We start from the raw sequence: 15,160 nt of genomic DNA, 5'->3' as shown, positions 1-15,160 counted from the left end.
CGTCGACATTACCCTCTTCCTTTATATTTGCAATCCAAACGATTTTTTTTTTTAACTTCTCTTTTCAATTTTTAATTCTCACTTTGCCTTTCTCATTTCGAGAGAATCCTTTGGCCCTCCTCCTCCGCCCGTCCCATTACATTCACAAAAATAACGCCAGTCGCGAAAGTCTTCGCCTCCGGTTATAAAAAAAAACATTTATAATAATCATGCGAGAGGGGAATAGCGGAGGATATAGTAGGGAGAGACCAAACACGAAAATATTCGGGTCAAATGGAATTTCGATTTTTTTTTCTATTCACATTTGAAAGTTTTTTACGCGTCTAGTGGGATAATTGAATCGAAATAAAAATAAGATCTCATAGCAGTGTAGAATTCATTGTAGATATCTTAATGAGGGATATAAATCAGCAATTTGTGGGGACGAGTGGAATAGTTGGCGTCATTCTCACGGAATTGATTAAGTGATTTCATGACACATCGATAATCTTCCAGAGATCTGAGGCGGTGTATCTCGTACGATCTGTCTCCTTAGACGTAATCAGAGCGGATTACCGATTACCCACTGGGACACAGCTGCACTTGATGTTATTTCTAATGATGCAATAATGTACGTCCATTAAAGACTCATCCCTGACATTCCACGAATTGCAATATACCCTGGGGTCATTAAACTTTAATTACGAAAAAAATGAAATTTTAAATCAAATGATTTCATGATTAAATGATTAATTCAGTCATTTATTTTGAGAGATCGTTCACTCTCGATCTACTGAAATGTCAGAATTTTCTCCAATCATTTCAACTTATGACAAATGTTAAATGTCATAGAAAGTATTCCGTCACCCTGCTCCCTCCAAATTGTCACAAGATATCCACGAGTTCACGTAATGTGTACCAAATAAATTTAAACAATTTTCTATTTGTCACCAATTATTTGTATTGAACGAACTAGCTTGAAAACCGGTAGCGAGCGAATGCGAGCTGTTTGCAGATCAATCAGAAGTACCAGAGACTTCTCTACTCCGAACTTCGAGTTGAACTCCTGAGTGCTTTTAAAATAGAATCCTCCGTGGTATTTCCAATGGAGAGAATTGAAGAAAGCACGTTTTTTTAAATTAATTACCCCCGTGGGCTGAAATAGGGAGTCCCCCTCCCACACCCACTCCACTCATTATAACTGGAATTATTTACCAAGCGCGATTAAACTTCCGTACAAATTAATAGCCCCCCATAATTCTCGTCAATTCGCTCAGTTGAATAACGAACTCCAGCAATTTTACCCGGAAAAAAGTTCTACCTCATGTCTCAATCGTTAATCTCCAACAATTCAGTCGCAATCACCACTCATTCCTCACCAATTTTATTTAAAATATTTCATAGATTACCCAGTGACTGCCAATGCATCGATGGTACCATCGACTTATGATGCCAAAGTGCTTGAGAGAGAGAGAATGACCAAAGAAAAATGACAAAAAATGGAAAAAAAGAAGAAACATTCTCCTCTCCACCATCACGAAATCCTCCCGCCTGGTGGGTACCCTCTACAGTAGCAGACGCCTCGTTCGTCCGTATAAAAGCCGCTCACCAAACGGTGAACAACCATCAGTTCTCAATCAAAGGAGCAACAGCAGCCAAGACTCTCTCACAATAATACAGCTGGAGTTTAAACATAATCAGCCATGAGAGTATTCATGGTGAGTTGAAATTCAAAAGAGAAAAAAGAAAAGAAAAAAATATTCATCCAGTGCCTTCACTTCCGTATTAACAGTAAATTCCGACATTATCACCGTGTGATCGTTTACTTTCACCATTGCTGGGAATTACGGTGACTCAATGCAATGACTAATTTATTTAATTAAATTTTTCTTTCTGGAAGATTGTGGCGCTCGCCACAGTGGCGGTGGCAAGGCCAGAGGCTGGATACTCTTATCAGCAGCCAAGCGGTAGCTACGGAGCACCAGGAGGTGGTAGTCTGGGTGGTGGCTCCCTTGGAGGGCTTGGTGGTCACGGTGGTATCGGCGGTGGATCCCTAGGATCCCTCGGTGGTGGTTCATTCGGACTGGGAAGTGGCAGCATTGGATCTATTTCTGGATTTGGTGGTAGCTCAGGTGGTGGATTTGGTGGTAGCTCCGGCGGTGGATTTGGTGGTGGATCTGGTGGTTTTGGTGGTGGTTCCGGTGGATTTGGCGGTGGATCTGGAGGATTTGGCGGTGGTTCTGGTGGTGCTCTCATTCAGAAGCACATCTACGTGCATGTACCACCACCAGAGGCACCCGAGGAGAGACCAATCCGACCGATTGGACCAATTGGACAGCCCCAGAAACACTACAAGATTATCTTCATCAAGGCACCAACTGCACCTACACCAACTGCACCAGCAATTCCAGCGTTCCAACAGGACGAGCAGAAGACGCTTATCTACGTTTTGGTTAAGAAACCCGAGGAGCAGCCGGAAATCAGTCTGCCAACAATCGCACCAACTCAGCCATCGAAACCAGAGGTTTACTTCATCAAGTACAAGACCCAGGTAAAAAATAAGGAATAAGTTGACAAGATGTCGGTAATATGTAAGATATGTAACAGATAGAATGAAATATTTTGTTGTAATTAACAGAAGGAAGGTGGTGGATCAATCGGCGGTGGATCGATTGGCGGTGGATCAATCGGTGGAGGTTCACTTGGAGGTGGTTCCCTCGGTGGTGGCTCTTTAGGAGGTGGTTCCCTGGGTGGTGGTCACGGTGGTCTCGGTGGACTTGGAAGTGGCTCATCAGGATCAGGCATTATCGCTGACGGTGGACACGGTAGCACCGGACCAAGTGGACCATCCGGGCCAAGCTCGAACTACGGACCACCCGGACAATCCGGCCCGTACTAGTCAATTCAATAATCGACACAATCCAAACAACAACACGTTTCCAACGATGACAATGACAACAAGAGACATAACTCTCCAATTATCATTGATCATCCATTCCTCTCCAAACTTGTCCTCAATGTCTCTCTACGTGATTACGATTAGAATTTATCGGTAATTAGTATAATTGAATTGTTCGACGCACGTGCACTGCGCGATTATCCTTTTGTGTTTCAATTGATAAAAGAGATACCGCGCGTTGTTTCCACGTCCGACAGACATCGAATTATCATCAAACAACTGGTAACACATCGTTGATCATAATCATTGAATGCCCAGATGTACGATCAACCCTGTGATACTGTCCTCATACCATTGCTCTTCATCCCTCCTCATCGAATTTATTATAATTATCATCGTACGACTGTAATATACCTGAAGATCCTCATGATGATGATAAACTGTTTAATATTGTAATTGAGTGAAAGAAGATAACGAAGAATACGACTACGGCGAAGGTAAAAGTCGAAGGATAGTGAAAACAGAAGAAAAATGTTTATACGATTACTTTTTTTTTTTGCAAGAAAAACGGTGGCGAAATAAAGCTTCTTTTTTATTATTTTTTTTACATAAAGATTTTTCGTTTTATTTATTCCATCCAGTAACCGAATTTATCATTTTGCCAGAGTTATAATAAATATGTTAAATTATCCATCGAAAGGAGAAAAGGGAATTAATGCTCCAGCAACTTTCACCTCTTGATTTCGATATTTTTTTTTTATTCTCCTCTCTACCTGAACGTTTGAGAAAACGTCTCGGGGTACCAGAAGAAGCGGCAGGTGTCGTGACCTTTGATCCTCATTCAGCTTTCACCGTCGAGTGGGAATCATCGGACACTCACCTACTTCTCACTCTTTTCAGGATTGAAATAAAATTTTAAGATGCGTGTGGGTTTGGTTGGCGTATTCCTGGCACGTGGACGAATCGATGGGAAAAAGAATCCATCGACCAGTTTTTTTTTTTTCAGTATCGCGGACACGTGTTGCATCAGCTATGAGAGAGTGACTAATGCGGTGCAAACCTGATCGGAGTATTGATTTTTCATTGATCATTCCAGATTAATGATTGCTGTTTCGCGTTCGGATATTCTTCTGGAATTTTTTTAAAATCCTCGTACCTAATGGCATCTTCAATCAGAAGGATCAGGAGTACACTCGGTATTTCGAAATTAATGAGCAATGATTTTTCAATATTTTCTGACAGTAGAAACTGCAGTCCCCATTTTTTTTTTTTATTTATTTTGTGAGGCATCATCTGCCGAAGTTCATTGGACTCATTATTTTCCCGTAATGTCGACAGCGAGAAATCGATAAGAAATTCGTTGTTTGGAAATTGGAGAAATGAAATGGGAAAATTTTGACTCGCGGATAAATGGAAAAATGATCTATGAACAGTTACTGATTTTTTAATGATATTTCTCGACAGTCAACGACTTTCCAATGTATTAAATAACGTGTGACTTTCTTCGATGGCAAGACAGATGCATCGGCTCCGGTATTTCACCGGAAATGAATTTTTTTACACGCGTGCTTACGTCCCCGTCAAAACATCTTCAGACATCGAGTTTTCACCTTTAATGGAGCCCGTCAAAAACCGGTCCCCCACACATGGACACTAGCTTTTCCAAAACTTAAATTCCCTCGAGTGCATCCTGCAAATGACTAAAAACTTTCTGATACCTTCTCGAGAGTTTGAATAAAATTTGTCATCAGATAATTCACACATGATTGGATCCGGACCAATCTCCACAAATTTTCCCGATAAATCTAGCTCTGGGGGAAACGAGTGATCATTCAACACTCCATTTTTATCTATTTTCAAAATTTTTTATTAACGTCTCCTCCAGTTTTAACAAGATTTGTTTGAGAATCCGTTAATTCCCTGTACTCGTAATGAGAAAACGTGTCCCACCTTTAATTCAATTGTATCGTATATCCTCACCGTTCGATACCAATCGCTGATTGTTTCCTGAGAAACTCGAGAGCTGTCCCTGAAATTGTCAGACCAGATGATATCTCCCGAGAGGATGTTACAATTGTCTGATTTTCACCTGCAGTCTATCCCACATCGGAAATTATTTTCCGTCATCCACTTCTCCGGCGATTTCTCTTCTCTCCACGAAATCAACAAGGAATTGGATAAATATTCCCCTGAAACAACCCATTGAATATTCCCCTGAAACAACCCATTGAATATTCATTACACAATGTTTTCAACAACAATCATTTCTAATTCCAGAGTCTAATGACTTCCCTTATCTAAACTCCCAATTCGTCCCTTAATGTCGAATTCCACAAAAGATACTTAACCGTTAATTACCTGACGGGCCTCAAGGCCCCACGATAATCACAATTGATATCGATCACTCGAAATTTTTCCCCCATTTGCAACTCAAGATTCTATTTAAACCCGATGAAACTATCGATGAGCATTCAGTAACAGAAAAGTGTCCCCAGGATGAAGGTCATCGTAATAAATTTATTAATTATTGCTGTTTGTTGGAGGATGACCTTGGCCAGTCCAGGTGAGCGTCGGACCCGGAGTGCCTGGCCCCTGTCGTGGCTCTTCGGGTGGAACCAATTCGATCCGAGCGGAACCGATGAGTTCATTATAAATCCGGAGGACAATCAGATCTACAGGGTTCATCGAATCGACGGAACTTTTTATCTCCAGCCAATGGTGATGACCACCATCGAGGAACTCTACGATTTTCCTCAAGGTGACCCGGTGATGGGACTCCAAGGTCAAACAGATTGGGTCAAATCGTCTGAAAATCGTGTGCCATCATGGAATATCGATAGACAGGATGCTCAAGGACAATTCAGTCAAGGTGATACAACTGTCAATACGATTGATGTTCAGGGGGGAAATGGAATTTATAATGGTAAAATCGGTGAAGTCTCTGAGGAAACTGGAACTCCGGGAAAAAAAACTTCAAATGAAATAAGTGAAGTTAAAGTTGATGAGACTAAAATTGATCCCCAAATTTGGTGGCTGCCGAGGATTGAGGAACCCCAATCAACCGAAGTTCCGGTTGATTCAAGGTCACAATGGGGAAGAGGTGATATTTCGGAAATTTCAGAGGAATCTCAATGGCGTACACTTGGACCGAATGAATGGGATATCGATTATGATCAGGTGTATGAAAATATTAAATATCTCACGTATTTCCTTCCGGAACTCTCCGAAGAGGAGGTACGTGAACTGGAGAGAACTCATCCCCGGAGTTCGAACTTTTTCGAGACATTCTGGGAAACGATGGGACTCGGCAATGGAAAAAAAGTTCCAGAGGATGTTCCAGCCACAACAGTGAGACCGAAGACAGGGGATGGAGTTCCTGAAGACGTGGGGACTTCGACTAGTTACCACCTGTCGGATACCACCGAGTCTCCGTCGCTTGCACAGGTGTCTGCTGACGATCTTGCCGGTACCTTAGCAACCACCGAACAACAACAAGTACCCAGCACAGGTAACCCATGGATGACCTTCGAAGGACATCAAGTTCCCCGGAAAATGACTCCTGGAGCTCCGCATAATTACCCTTGGGGGTTCGTCCAGAATAATTTGAAAACGCAGAAAGTTCCGTCCAGTAAAATCTCGAATCAGAATAAAACCGATGCAGTCAGTTATTCGATGTTACGGGAAAGGTCTTCCGGGTTACAATAAATGGAGAATCATCGCTGGATTGGGTTTCATCAATTTTCCTCGCATTTTTTTTTTTGGTAAAACACTTATGGTCTACTTTCACCCGGAGTACGATGCAGGATGTGATCGAACCGATCAGTATGATCGGCGAGTGATTGCGGTTATTATGGAAGTATTAAAATTTCTTTTGGCGGGGGAACTTTTGAGGGTTGAGGTGGAGAAAGTTGTGAGGGGGGTAATTGAAGGGCGGATTTTTGTGGTAATGTCAGGGTCGACCGGTAATTGCACTCTTTTTTTTCTTCAATTTTTTTTCATTTTTTTATAGCAGTACTATTTTTTTTATAGCCGGGTGGGAGGGAAATTATGGAAAATTTTCACTGCACATAGACGAGGAATACAAAAGAGTGATCTAGACAACTCCCGGAAGTTGGTGTTGTGCTAGTGAAAGTCCCGTCGATTTGCCAACCGGCGCGCGGAAGACTCCCTCGAGGAATACCAATTAGCAAAAACCAATTCAATCTGTTACTCTATTCTGTATCACGGAGTTATCATTTCACCTTTGAATTATCATTCAAATAATTTAGTCGAGAATGATAATAGTTTGATTGATTGTTGTAAATTATTCAGGGGAGGTCAGAATTATCCAATAGATTGCAACCTCTCACCAAAAATAACATAAATATCGGAATGAGAGACGCATACCAATGAAGATATTGTTTTCTAGAGTGCACGAGTTTTGTACCGAGTAATTACTCAATTTTAACAGTTAACGTGTAATAATTGTTCGTGAGAATTGAAAGCGTTGATAATTGTCTAGTTTCAATTCAATTTTTTCTCGTCGGGTAATTGTTATTAAATGCGGGAGTAATTAATCGGTTTAATTTGTGAATTGTGGATTAAATTATTCAATGAATTGTTAGTATTGTTTATAAAAATCATCGATTTACTTGTATTTTTCATAATAATCTGGAGAAACTGGAGAATTTTTTTATTGTTTCTGGTTAAAGAATGACTTCATTGTTGCGCATCTTCCTGATTATTCTCACTTTATTATGAACCTATGATTATGAAGAATAATTAAATAACTTTCATGGAAATTGCAGGAAATATCTCATGGGTATGAAACAATGAGAGATTCAATCTAGTTCTGAGATTTGTATTGAGAAAATAGTAAAACTCCATATTTGTATGAATAAAATTCACGTTTCAACGAAAGTTGAGGGTTCGTGTAATTATTTACGTTTGCCATTAGATAATAAAAAATATTCTTAGAAAAAAAAAATGGTAAACTGCAATAAATGAATTACCGAAATACGAAAAAATCTGGAGCAATTAAAAAATCCGAATGCAGTGGGGAGAGAAAACAAAAAATGGGCCGACGTTAATTAGCCGAGTACCTGGCGTTAACATATCTATCAAAGTTAAAAATCTCATCGCACAGTTGCACCCGAATCCCCCCATTGTGATGAATATATAACCGCGTTAATACCGCAATGCAATAAATTTTCCAACCGTTCGGTTTATTTTCGCCTGCCAGTCACGAGTCAATCTACCAACAACTGGGTATCCTGTTTCAGCTTCTCCCGTTGATCATTCCTTTTTCCAACATGCACACCTGAAAGAATAAGCAGAATAAAAAAAAATATCTACAAATCGTACATCAAAGCGAATTGAGAGGAAAAAATGCACCGACTTCCAGGAAGTGAGAGAACATTTCAGGTAGATTTGAATCCTCTCTTCGATGCACAATTAGCATGCCCTCTTAATCGCATTTACGTTGATAGAAAGAACCTTGATCGTTTGTAGAGTAAAAGTACCTGCAGTCTGAAGATTTTTTCTCTTCATTAATCACTCGGAATTGTATTGTATATGCAATACCTCAGAATGAATAGAGAAGTGATTTATTTAAAAGCAAACATGACGTACATTTTAAAAACAATTCATTTAACCACTCTTCGGGATTATTATGAGGTCTTCAGGTTGATAAATGTCAAGGTAACGACTGTTCACGCCAACAGAATTGCAATTAATTAAGTACTCCCTAAAAAAAATGAATATTTCGTCAATGAACACCCGACAACCGAGAAATTCTCCTGCTCCCCCCGAATTTTTACATAATTTTTAATAACCACCGTAAAAAAAGAAAACTCCATCAAATTTTCGAAACATAAAAACCGGCATCGCTTAATGAGAGAATTAACTGTAATTACATACTCCCCCACTGGCCCCCATTAAAATAACTCCTCATAATTGAATAGTTCCGTGAGCAAATTCAAATTAACGTAAAACCACATTTTTTCGTAATTATTGGAATTATCCCAGGAGGAAGGATCTACTGTTTACCTTCACTTTTCAATGAGTCTACAATCATGAAAACGTTCCACAACATATTCAGATAAATAAAATGAAAAATGATAATTTGCACTGCACATTATCAATGAAAGAACTAGATTCGAATGAAAAATGCGGATAAATATTTATCCCCTCTACCCTGACCGATGTAACGTGCTCTTCTTGGTCATAAAAGTCGCTACATGTGCCTTCCTTTCGAAATTCCACGGTGAGTTATACACTAATTGCCCCCAAAAGATTTCACTCGAGAGTTGAAAACCGTATATATGTTTTTTTTTATCAATATTCTTCTCACTTTTTGCAACATTTTTTCCCCACTTTTTAATAGAAAGTTAATGGCTCCGTTTATTGCGTTTGTTTTTTTTTTCATCAAGAATTTGGGGAATGCTTCTTTTGGCGAATTACAAAAGATAGAAAGGTGTACTGGAAGGATTGAACAGGTGTACGAGGACAAGTGACCAAATGGAGGTAGACTCAAGGTGAAGAAGTTAATGACGAGGGTAGTGTAAGACTTGGTTAACTCCAATGCAATTAACAGCTTCACCTATTAATCATCGGTTTTTAAATAATCACTGAAAGACTCTCGATTATTTTCCCTGGAACTGAGAAATTTCTTCCCGAGTGAGTAATTACAAAATCCCCATGTTTACATAATAAAATACTTCATTACGTTATCTAGACCACTTGAGATGTCTTTCACCAAAAATTGAGATGATAATTTTCCAAGCGGCATATTTCACCGAGGAATTGCACCAACTCCATCACCAGGAGTAGTCCAACCGTATACATACATCACTCAGCCATGTACCTCGGTACGTGATTTATATACATGAATAGGTGGGGAAGAAACCTTAAGAAGGTGAAAAAAACAAAAGGAAAAGAAAAAAGCATGGAGAAAAAAAAAATCGAGCGAATAAAGAGACGAGTAGCCGTCGGGGAAATGAAGGGAAGGTGCACTCCATATAACATCACGTACACCATTTAACCACGGGGTCTATTCGGGGGCCTTCTCACACTCTGGGTGGTATAAAAGTTGCCAGAACAACCGCAACATCGGCATAACCGTCGTGATCGTCTGACAGTGAAAATCCAAAGTGCACCAGTTCGATAAATAATTGACCATCAAACTACTTGTGATTAATCCCAATCCCGGTGACCAGTGGATATATTCTGATAAAAATATTCGTCACAATGCGAGGGCTCGTTGTAAGTGTCTCCTATGGGAAAATAAAAAATCCTCCAATTGTAGCGAGTGAACATTTTTTGAGTGATTTTTTTTTTTTTGAGAATTTTTGAAAAGGGATTTGAGCGGTTTTTTTTTTAATTTTTTGATTTCATTGTGTCCTGGGCCGATATATCTTAATTCAGTGCATGCTTTCTAACGGAAGTAATTAGTGCAATACCGAGAGAAGAGAGACTCTGGTCTTAATTATTATGCCAGGTGCACTGAGAGAAAAACGTGAGATTGTAATAATAGAGGTAGCGAAAGCTTTTAGATTGGTTTGCCCTCGTGTGTCATCTTCATTTATTCAGTGATTAGGAGAAAAGAAAGGGAAAACTCATTAGCAATCAATTTTACGGTGGTCGTAAACACTTTAAATTGTTTCTTCAATGGGTTACGCGTTGATTTGAGGTATTGAGTGAGTAATTGAGAGGTTTATGATGGGTGAATTAGTTGTGATTAGATCGTGAAGTATTAATGAATGGGATTTTCCCGGGAGGCGTGAGAAAATTTTTTGCTATTAAATTTTCATAGCTCTCCTAGATACCGCAGTTGTTCATTGCATGATAATAATTACCATTGAATATTAAAAATTACACATGATATCAATTAACATCATCAATTCATCGATGATGTTTATTTGATGGGGTTGATGATCCTGCGGTTTTGTTTTGAATTATCCAGTTGATTGTGGTGATATCAACGGCAGCAGGTGTTTGGGGAAAACCAGCCCCCGAGCCACCAGTGGATTCGTACTTCCCTCCCTCATCGGGTGTGGGGGGTGGTGGTGGTGGTGGTTATCCATCGGGCCCAGTTGATACGTACGGACCCCCCCAGAGGCCCTCAGTCATTCACAAGCACGTTTACGTTCACGTACCCCCACCAGAGGCACCGGAATACAAACCCCCGAAGTACCTGCCACCCCCAGCAGCTCCCCAGAAGCACTACAAAATAGTCTTCATCAAGGCACCAACACCACCCACACCAACGGCGCCCGTTCTTCCGCCATTGCCACCCCAGGACGAGCAGAAGACCCTCATTTATGTTCTCGTGAAGAAACCCGAAGAGGCACCTGAAGTCACACTTCCAACACAAGCCCCGACACAACCCAGCAAACCCGAAGTTTATTTCATTCGATACAAGACTCAGGTGAGATAATTAATGTGGGATATTTTTATCCCATTAATGACCCTTTTAATATATTAATTAATATATTCAGTCTGACACTCACGGTTTTATTAGTCCCAATCGTCACTCAGGTGGTGGATAAAAATATAATTCTTCGTTGTGAATTTGACCTTACAGAAGGAACAGGGTGGAAGCTACGGACCACCGTCTCCCCCTCAGGACAGCTACGGACCCCCCCAAACTGGCGGTGGGCCCTACTAATCTCATTAATCTATAGAAATAAAGGAATTACTGGAAATCAATCTCGGTAACTAGTGCCACCATCCAAAAATAATATTTTTGACAGATACCAGTATATGAGCTCGCATTTATGGATTTGTAAGGAGAATAAATATTTTTTTATACAAAAGGAAAATACTGCAGAGAGAATGACATTTGTAAGAAAATTACTGAAAATACAATTTATTCATACTGTTTTTATCTTTTCATTTTGGTGGAAAATTCATCGAACACAATAGATACTCGATTGATCATCGCTGTTGAAAATTTTTCTATTTAGAAAATGATATTTTCAATAGCAATGACGGAAGCCCACGTAAATCAATACGAATTTTCTTTTTATGAAAAAGAAAAGACTGGAATATTGTCGGAGAATACAAAAAAATGTATTGATTCTAAAAAATTAAGTCAGTGGCAAAGAGGTACAACGGCTGAAGGATATCCAGATGCTTTATTTGAGTTATTTATGCAATTTATTTGTTGCTTTATATTTGATAAAATGAGAGGTTCTTTCAGGGGCTTAACAATTAATTGAATTTACATTTATTGAAAAAATTAATATTAAAAGATAGTATTGACGTTCAATAGGCATTTAACCGCAAAAAGACTGAGATATTCTTAAACCGTTTATGCCCTTTCCTCTAGATTAAAAATATTGGAAAACGAGAAATTCATCTCGTGGAAAGACTGCTCATCTAGTTTCTCTTCTCACTCACATTGTCAATATAATTTCCCATTCCCCCAGAAAAAAAAATAAATTCCGGACGGCTAGAGACCTGCAAAGAGAAAGTCCATCCCCATAAATCATCACCCCAACTTCATCATCATTAAATTCCCATTCTCAATCGTCATCACTTGTGAGTAAACTAATTCAGAGAAAAATCAACGGGAATTATTCGGTGTGTGGTCTCGTTGCACTTCCTCGAATGATTCGTTTCACGTAAGGCGCAACGAATGGATAACCACAGAATACTATGAATCCGAAGTAATAAACACTCGAGTACACATGCATGTAATGGGAATACGAAAGTAAGCCAAATGGTACGAATGCATGGCCCATAAATATGAGTGTGTAGATTTTCTGGAGTGTCCACGTCATGACTCTTCCATGTCCAGTGGCAATAGCTGCTTGTAATTTATCATTTTTCCGGAGAACTGGAGTTATCTGAAAATTACATTAAATGCAAAAAATTCAACACCAAGTCATTTCCTCATTGAGCATCAGAGTTGCGTAATTTTTGAAAGTAAGATAGATTTAGAAATGGAATAACTGGAGTTACACGCGCGATTATCCTTTACATGAAATACTAACCAAGCTGATTGAATTGATAATATTTCATACTCACGTCCTTCTCGAAGTACATTATGATGAATTCATTGAAGAAGGTAAGGTAATAACCAAAATGGAAGCCGTGCCAAACAGCAATAAATAGAAGAGTAAATAATTGACTCGCGTTGCGTGAACCGAGGTATTTGAGACGTTTGTATATATACTCGGCGAACCACTGATTCGAGTTCATATTGAAGGACTGTATATAGTGATTGAATGTTGTGGCATTTTCAAATGTAAACAGATCAACATTGGCGCAACCGTCCCACTTTGATTGGCCATTCTCGTCGCGTCCGTTGTACGACATAGCAAACGTCGTGCACACCTGAGGATTTCATCGTATCAATTTCATTTCAATGTATAGTATTTTTAATGAATTAATTTAGGACTCACCCCTTCCGTCAACAGCCAACACCCAATGTATTTATACAGACAGACTCTAGCCCACAGCCCCAACAAAAAAATTCTCTTAATAAAATTCAAATTGCCAAAAGAATCGCTCAGGAGGTACTCATCAGGTAAATACGTCGCCCCTATGTGATAAATTATAAGGTATACAATTGCCAAAGCAGTTCGTTTTATCGCAGGTACTATATTATCTGGCAACACTTCTGGCTCTGGAGATTTCTATAAAAATCAGTCGATCATTGCTTTTCATTAATTGAATGATTTTACTTGTGGATTCTACATCACTCTCCGATGATTTAAAAATATCTTACACTTTCTATGAGATCTCCATTGACGTAATCGAGATATCGTTTCATACTGAACTGCGGTCCGACGAGAAATGCCCCAGGAAAATATGTGAATCCAGCGCATTCCAGGAGGGATGGTAATTTCTTTAGGGAGACATTTTTTTGGTACTCGGAGAGAAACTTCCTGTCTCTACTTCCGTCGTAATAGTTCCAAGCGAGACCTATCAGTCGCAGGGTCAATACGCAATGGGGCATTGTCCATTTAATATCATAATCTTCAGTGCTTGTTGTCCAATAGCCTGTAATTCACAGATGCTCTAGTTTTTTTTTGTTCCTTGATCTTTCCTTTGGGTTATCTTACCGTATAATAAATGTGTCATATTAAATATTGAGGTAACAGCAACTGCTAACTTTGAACCTCCAAAGACTAGTAAAAACAGGTACGTTGTGCATAAAGCTATTGCGGAGTGACTCATGTCCCAACCTGACGAATAAAAACGATATTATCGGTTTTAAAAATCGGATTATTAACAAAACCAATGACTCACCGAAATTCCAGATACCCAAAAGTACACCACTGGCAATAAAGAAAACATGTTGATGGAGGGGAATTTTGCCATAGAGAGTATGCCGGTGCAAAAAAGCCAATGGAAAGCCTAAAAAATAGTTAATCAACTGATAAACCTTATCATGTCAAGCTGAAAGCTCTCCTTCTCCCTTCTCCCTTGTCATAATGACTACAGAATTTTTGATAAAGCCAATTTGAATATCTAATCGAGTCGTACTAATTGTATTAAAATATTGAATGATAAGAGACTATTTCAGAGTTTGTAGCCGTTTTAATTCACGTGCTGCCTATCAGTGGAACAGCAATTAACATTAGGATAATTATGGAGAAACCGAAAGTCGTTCAAGATAAAATAATCGAATTTGTTTAGGATTAGTTTCAGCAGGCATTGTCACGGCGACAACAATGTATTTACCCAACACTTTTTATCTTAATTATGTAATTACATGGGGAGGTGAGTTATTGTTCGATGAATTAGAATAGTCGTCTGTTTAAAAAAATGATTTAAAGCTGAGTAAAAACAATTTTGAAAGGAAAAAACATCGCATGACTAAAATTGATGTAATAAAATGACCGCAATTTCTTGAATTTGCGGTGATTGAATAAATTTGAGTAATAACAATAGAAAATAACATGTAATATAAAAAATTTACCTAGGGAAATTGAAATAATGAGTCTTAAGGCGGGTTCGGAGGCCCCCATAGATTGTGCCAGCTGAGCAACAAGACCACCCTGACTATCAGCAATCGACATTATTTTTTTAAGTAATAATCCTCAGCTGTTCAAGGTTCTTCAATCCAATCTCCACCGCAGCAACAATTTTTTAATAATCAACAACTAGGAGTCTTCAAAAATCACCCGAAATCTTTCAACTCCAACTTTTATGTGATAATTTTCTCGAATGCTCATTTGAATGAACAATAATTTCAACATCACCTGGTACTATTCAGATTTTGGTTAACGTTCATGATCACATCTTAGAGTTATGCATTACTGCGCACTGGAGGGGCGCGACTTTCCCCTC

At 39.1% G+C, this 15,160-nt stretch overlaps 3 protein-coding genes across 3 annotated transcripts; 2 read left to right on the top strand and 1 right to left on the bottom strand.

Moving 5' to 3' along the window:
• The first annotated feature begins 1,591 nt into the window (after window positions 1-1,591).
• On the top strand, window positions 1,592-3,484 carry TwdlT (TweedleT). Its single transcript, XM_011303338.1, has 3 exons — window positions 1,592-1,697; window positions 1,880-2,530; window positions 2,618-3,484. Exons 1-3 carry the CDS (start codon window positions 1,683-1,685, stop codon window positions 2,876-2,878), a joined length of 927 nt encoding a protein of 308 aa, XP_011301640.1. The 5' UTR covers window positions 1,592-1,682; the 3' UTR covers window positions 2,879-3,484.
• A 6,435-nt stretch (window positions 3,485-9,919) lies between these two features.
• Window positions 9,920-11,738, top strand: TwdlE (TweedleE). Its single transcript, XM_011303336.1, has 3 exons — window positions 9,920-10,120; window positions 10,821-11,285; window positions 11,442-11,738. Exons 1-3 carry the CDS (start codon window positions 10,106-10,108, stop codon window positions 11,523-11,525), a joined length of 564 nt encoding a protein of 187 aa, XP_011301638.1. The 5' UTR covers window positions 9,920-10,105; the 3' UTR covers window positions 11,526-11,738.
• Window positions 11,711-15,148, bottom strand: nes (lysophosphatidylcholine acyltransferase 3 protein nessy). The gene is made up of 7 exons (XM_011303337.1): window positions 14,790-15,148; window positions 14,117-14,224; window positions 13,930-14,052; window positions 13,593-13,867; window positions 13,267-13,500; window positions 12,890-13,198; window positions 11,711-12,708 (listed from the first exon to the last, which is right to left on the bottom strand). The coding sequence occupies exons 1-7, from the start codon at window positions 14,887-14,889 to the stop codon at window positions 12,436-12,438; spliced, it is 1,422 nt and encodes a 473-aa protein (XP_011301639.1). The 5' UTR covers window positions 14,890-15,148; the 3' UTR covers window positions 11,711-12,435.
• Between the last annotated feature and the right edge of the window lie 12 nt (window positions 15,149-15,160).

This window comes from Fopius arisanus, unplaced genomic scaffold (genome assembly GCF_000806365.1).
Source record: "Fopius arisanus strain USDA-PBARC FA_bdor unplaced genomic scaffold, ASM80636v1 scaffold00031, whole genome shotgun sequence".
NCBI lineage: Eukaryota > Metazoa > Arthropoda > Insecta > Hymenoptera > Braconidae > Fopius > Fopius arisanus.
Note: the sequence above shows the minus strand (reverse complement) of the source record. Positions and strands in the feature narration are given on the sequence as shown.

Coding starts and splice junctions, on each gene's coding strand:
- TwdlT (XM_011303338.1), top strand. Junction 2,531..2,617: donor TCATCAAGTACAAGACCCAG/GTAAAAAATAAG, acceptor TGTAATTAACAG/AAGGAAGGTGGTGGATCAAT.
- TwdlE (XM_011303336.1), top strand. Junction 11,286..11,441: donor TCATTCGATACAAGACTCAG/GTGAGATAATTA, acceptor TTGACCTTACAG/AAGGAACAGGGTGGAAGCTA.
- nes (XM_011303337.1), bottom strand. CDS start 14,889: ATGTCGATTGCTGATAGTCAGGGTGGTCTTGTTGCTCAGCTGGCACAA. Junction 14,225..14,789: donor CATTATTTCAATTTCCCTAG/GTAAATTTTTTA, acceptor ACTATTTTTTAG/GCTTTCCATTGGCTTTTTTG. Junction 14,053..14,116: donor TTTGGGTATCTGGAATTTCG/GTGAGTCATTGG, acceptor TTTATTCGTCAG/GTTGGGACATGAGTCACTCC.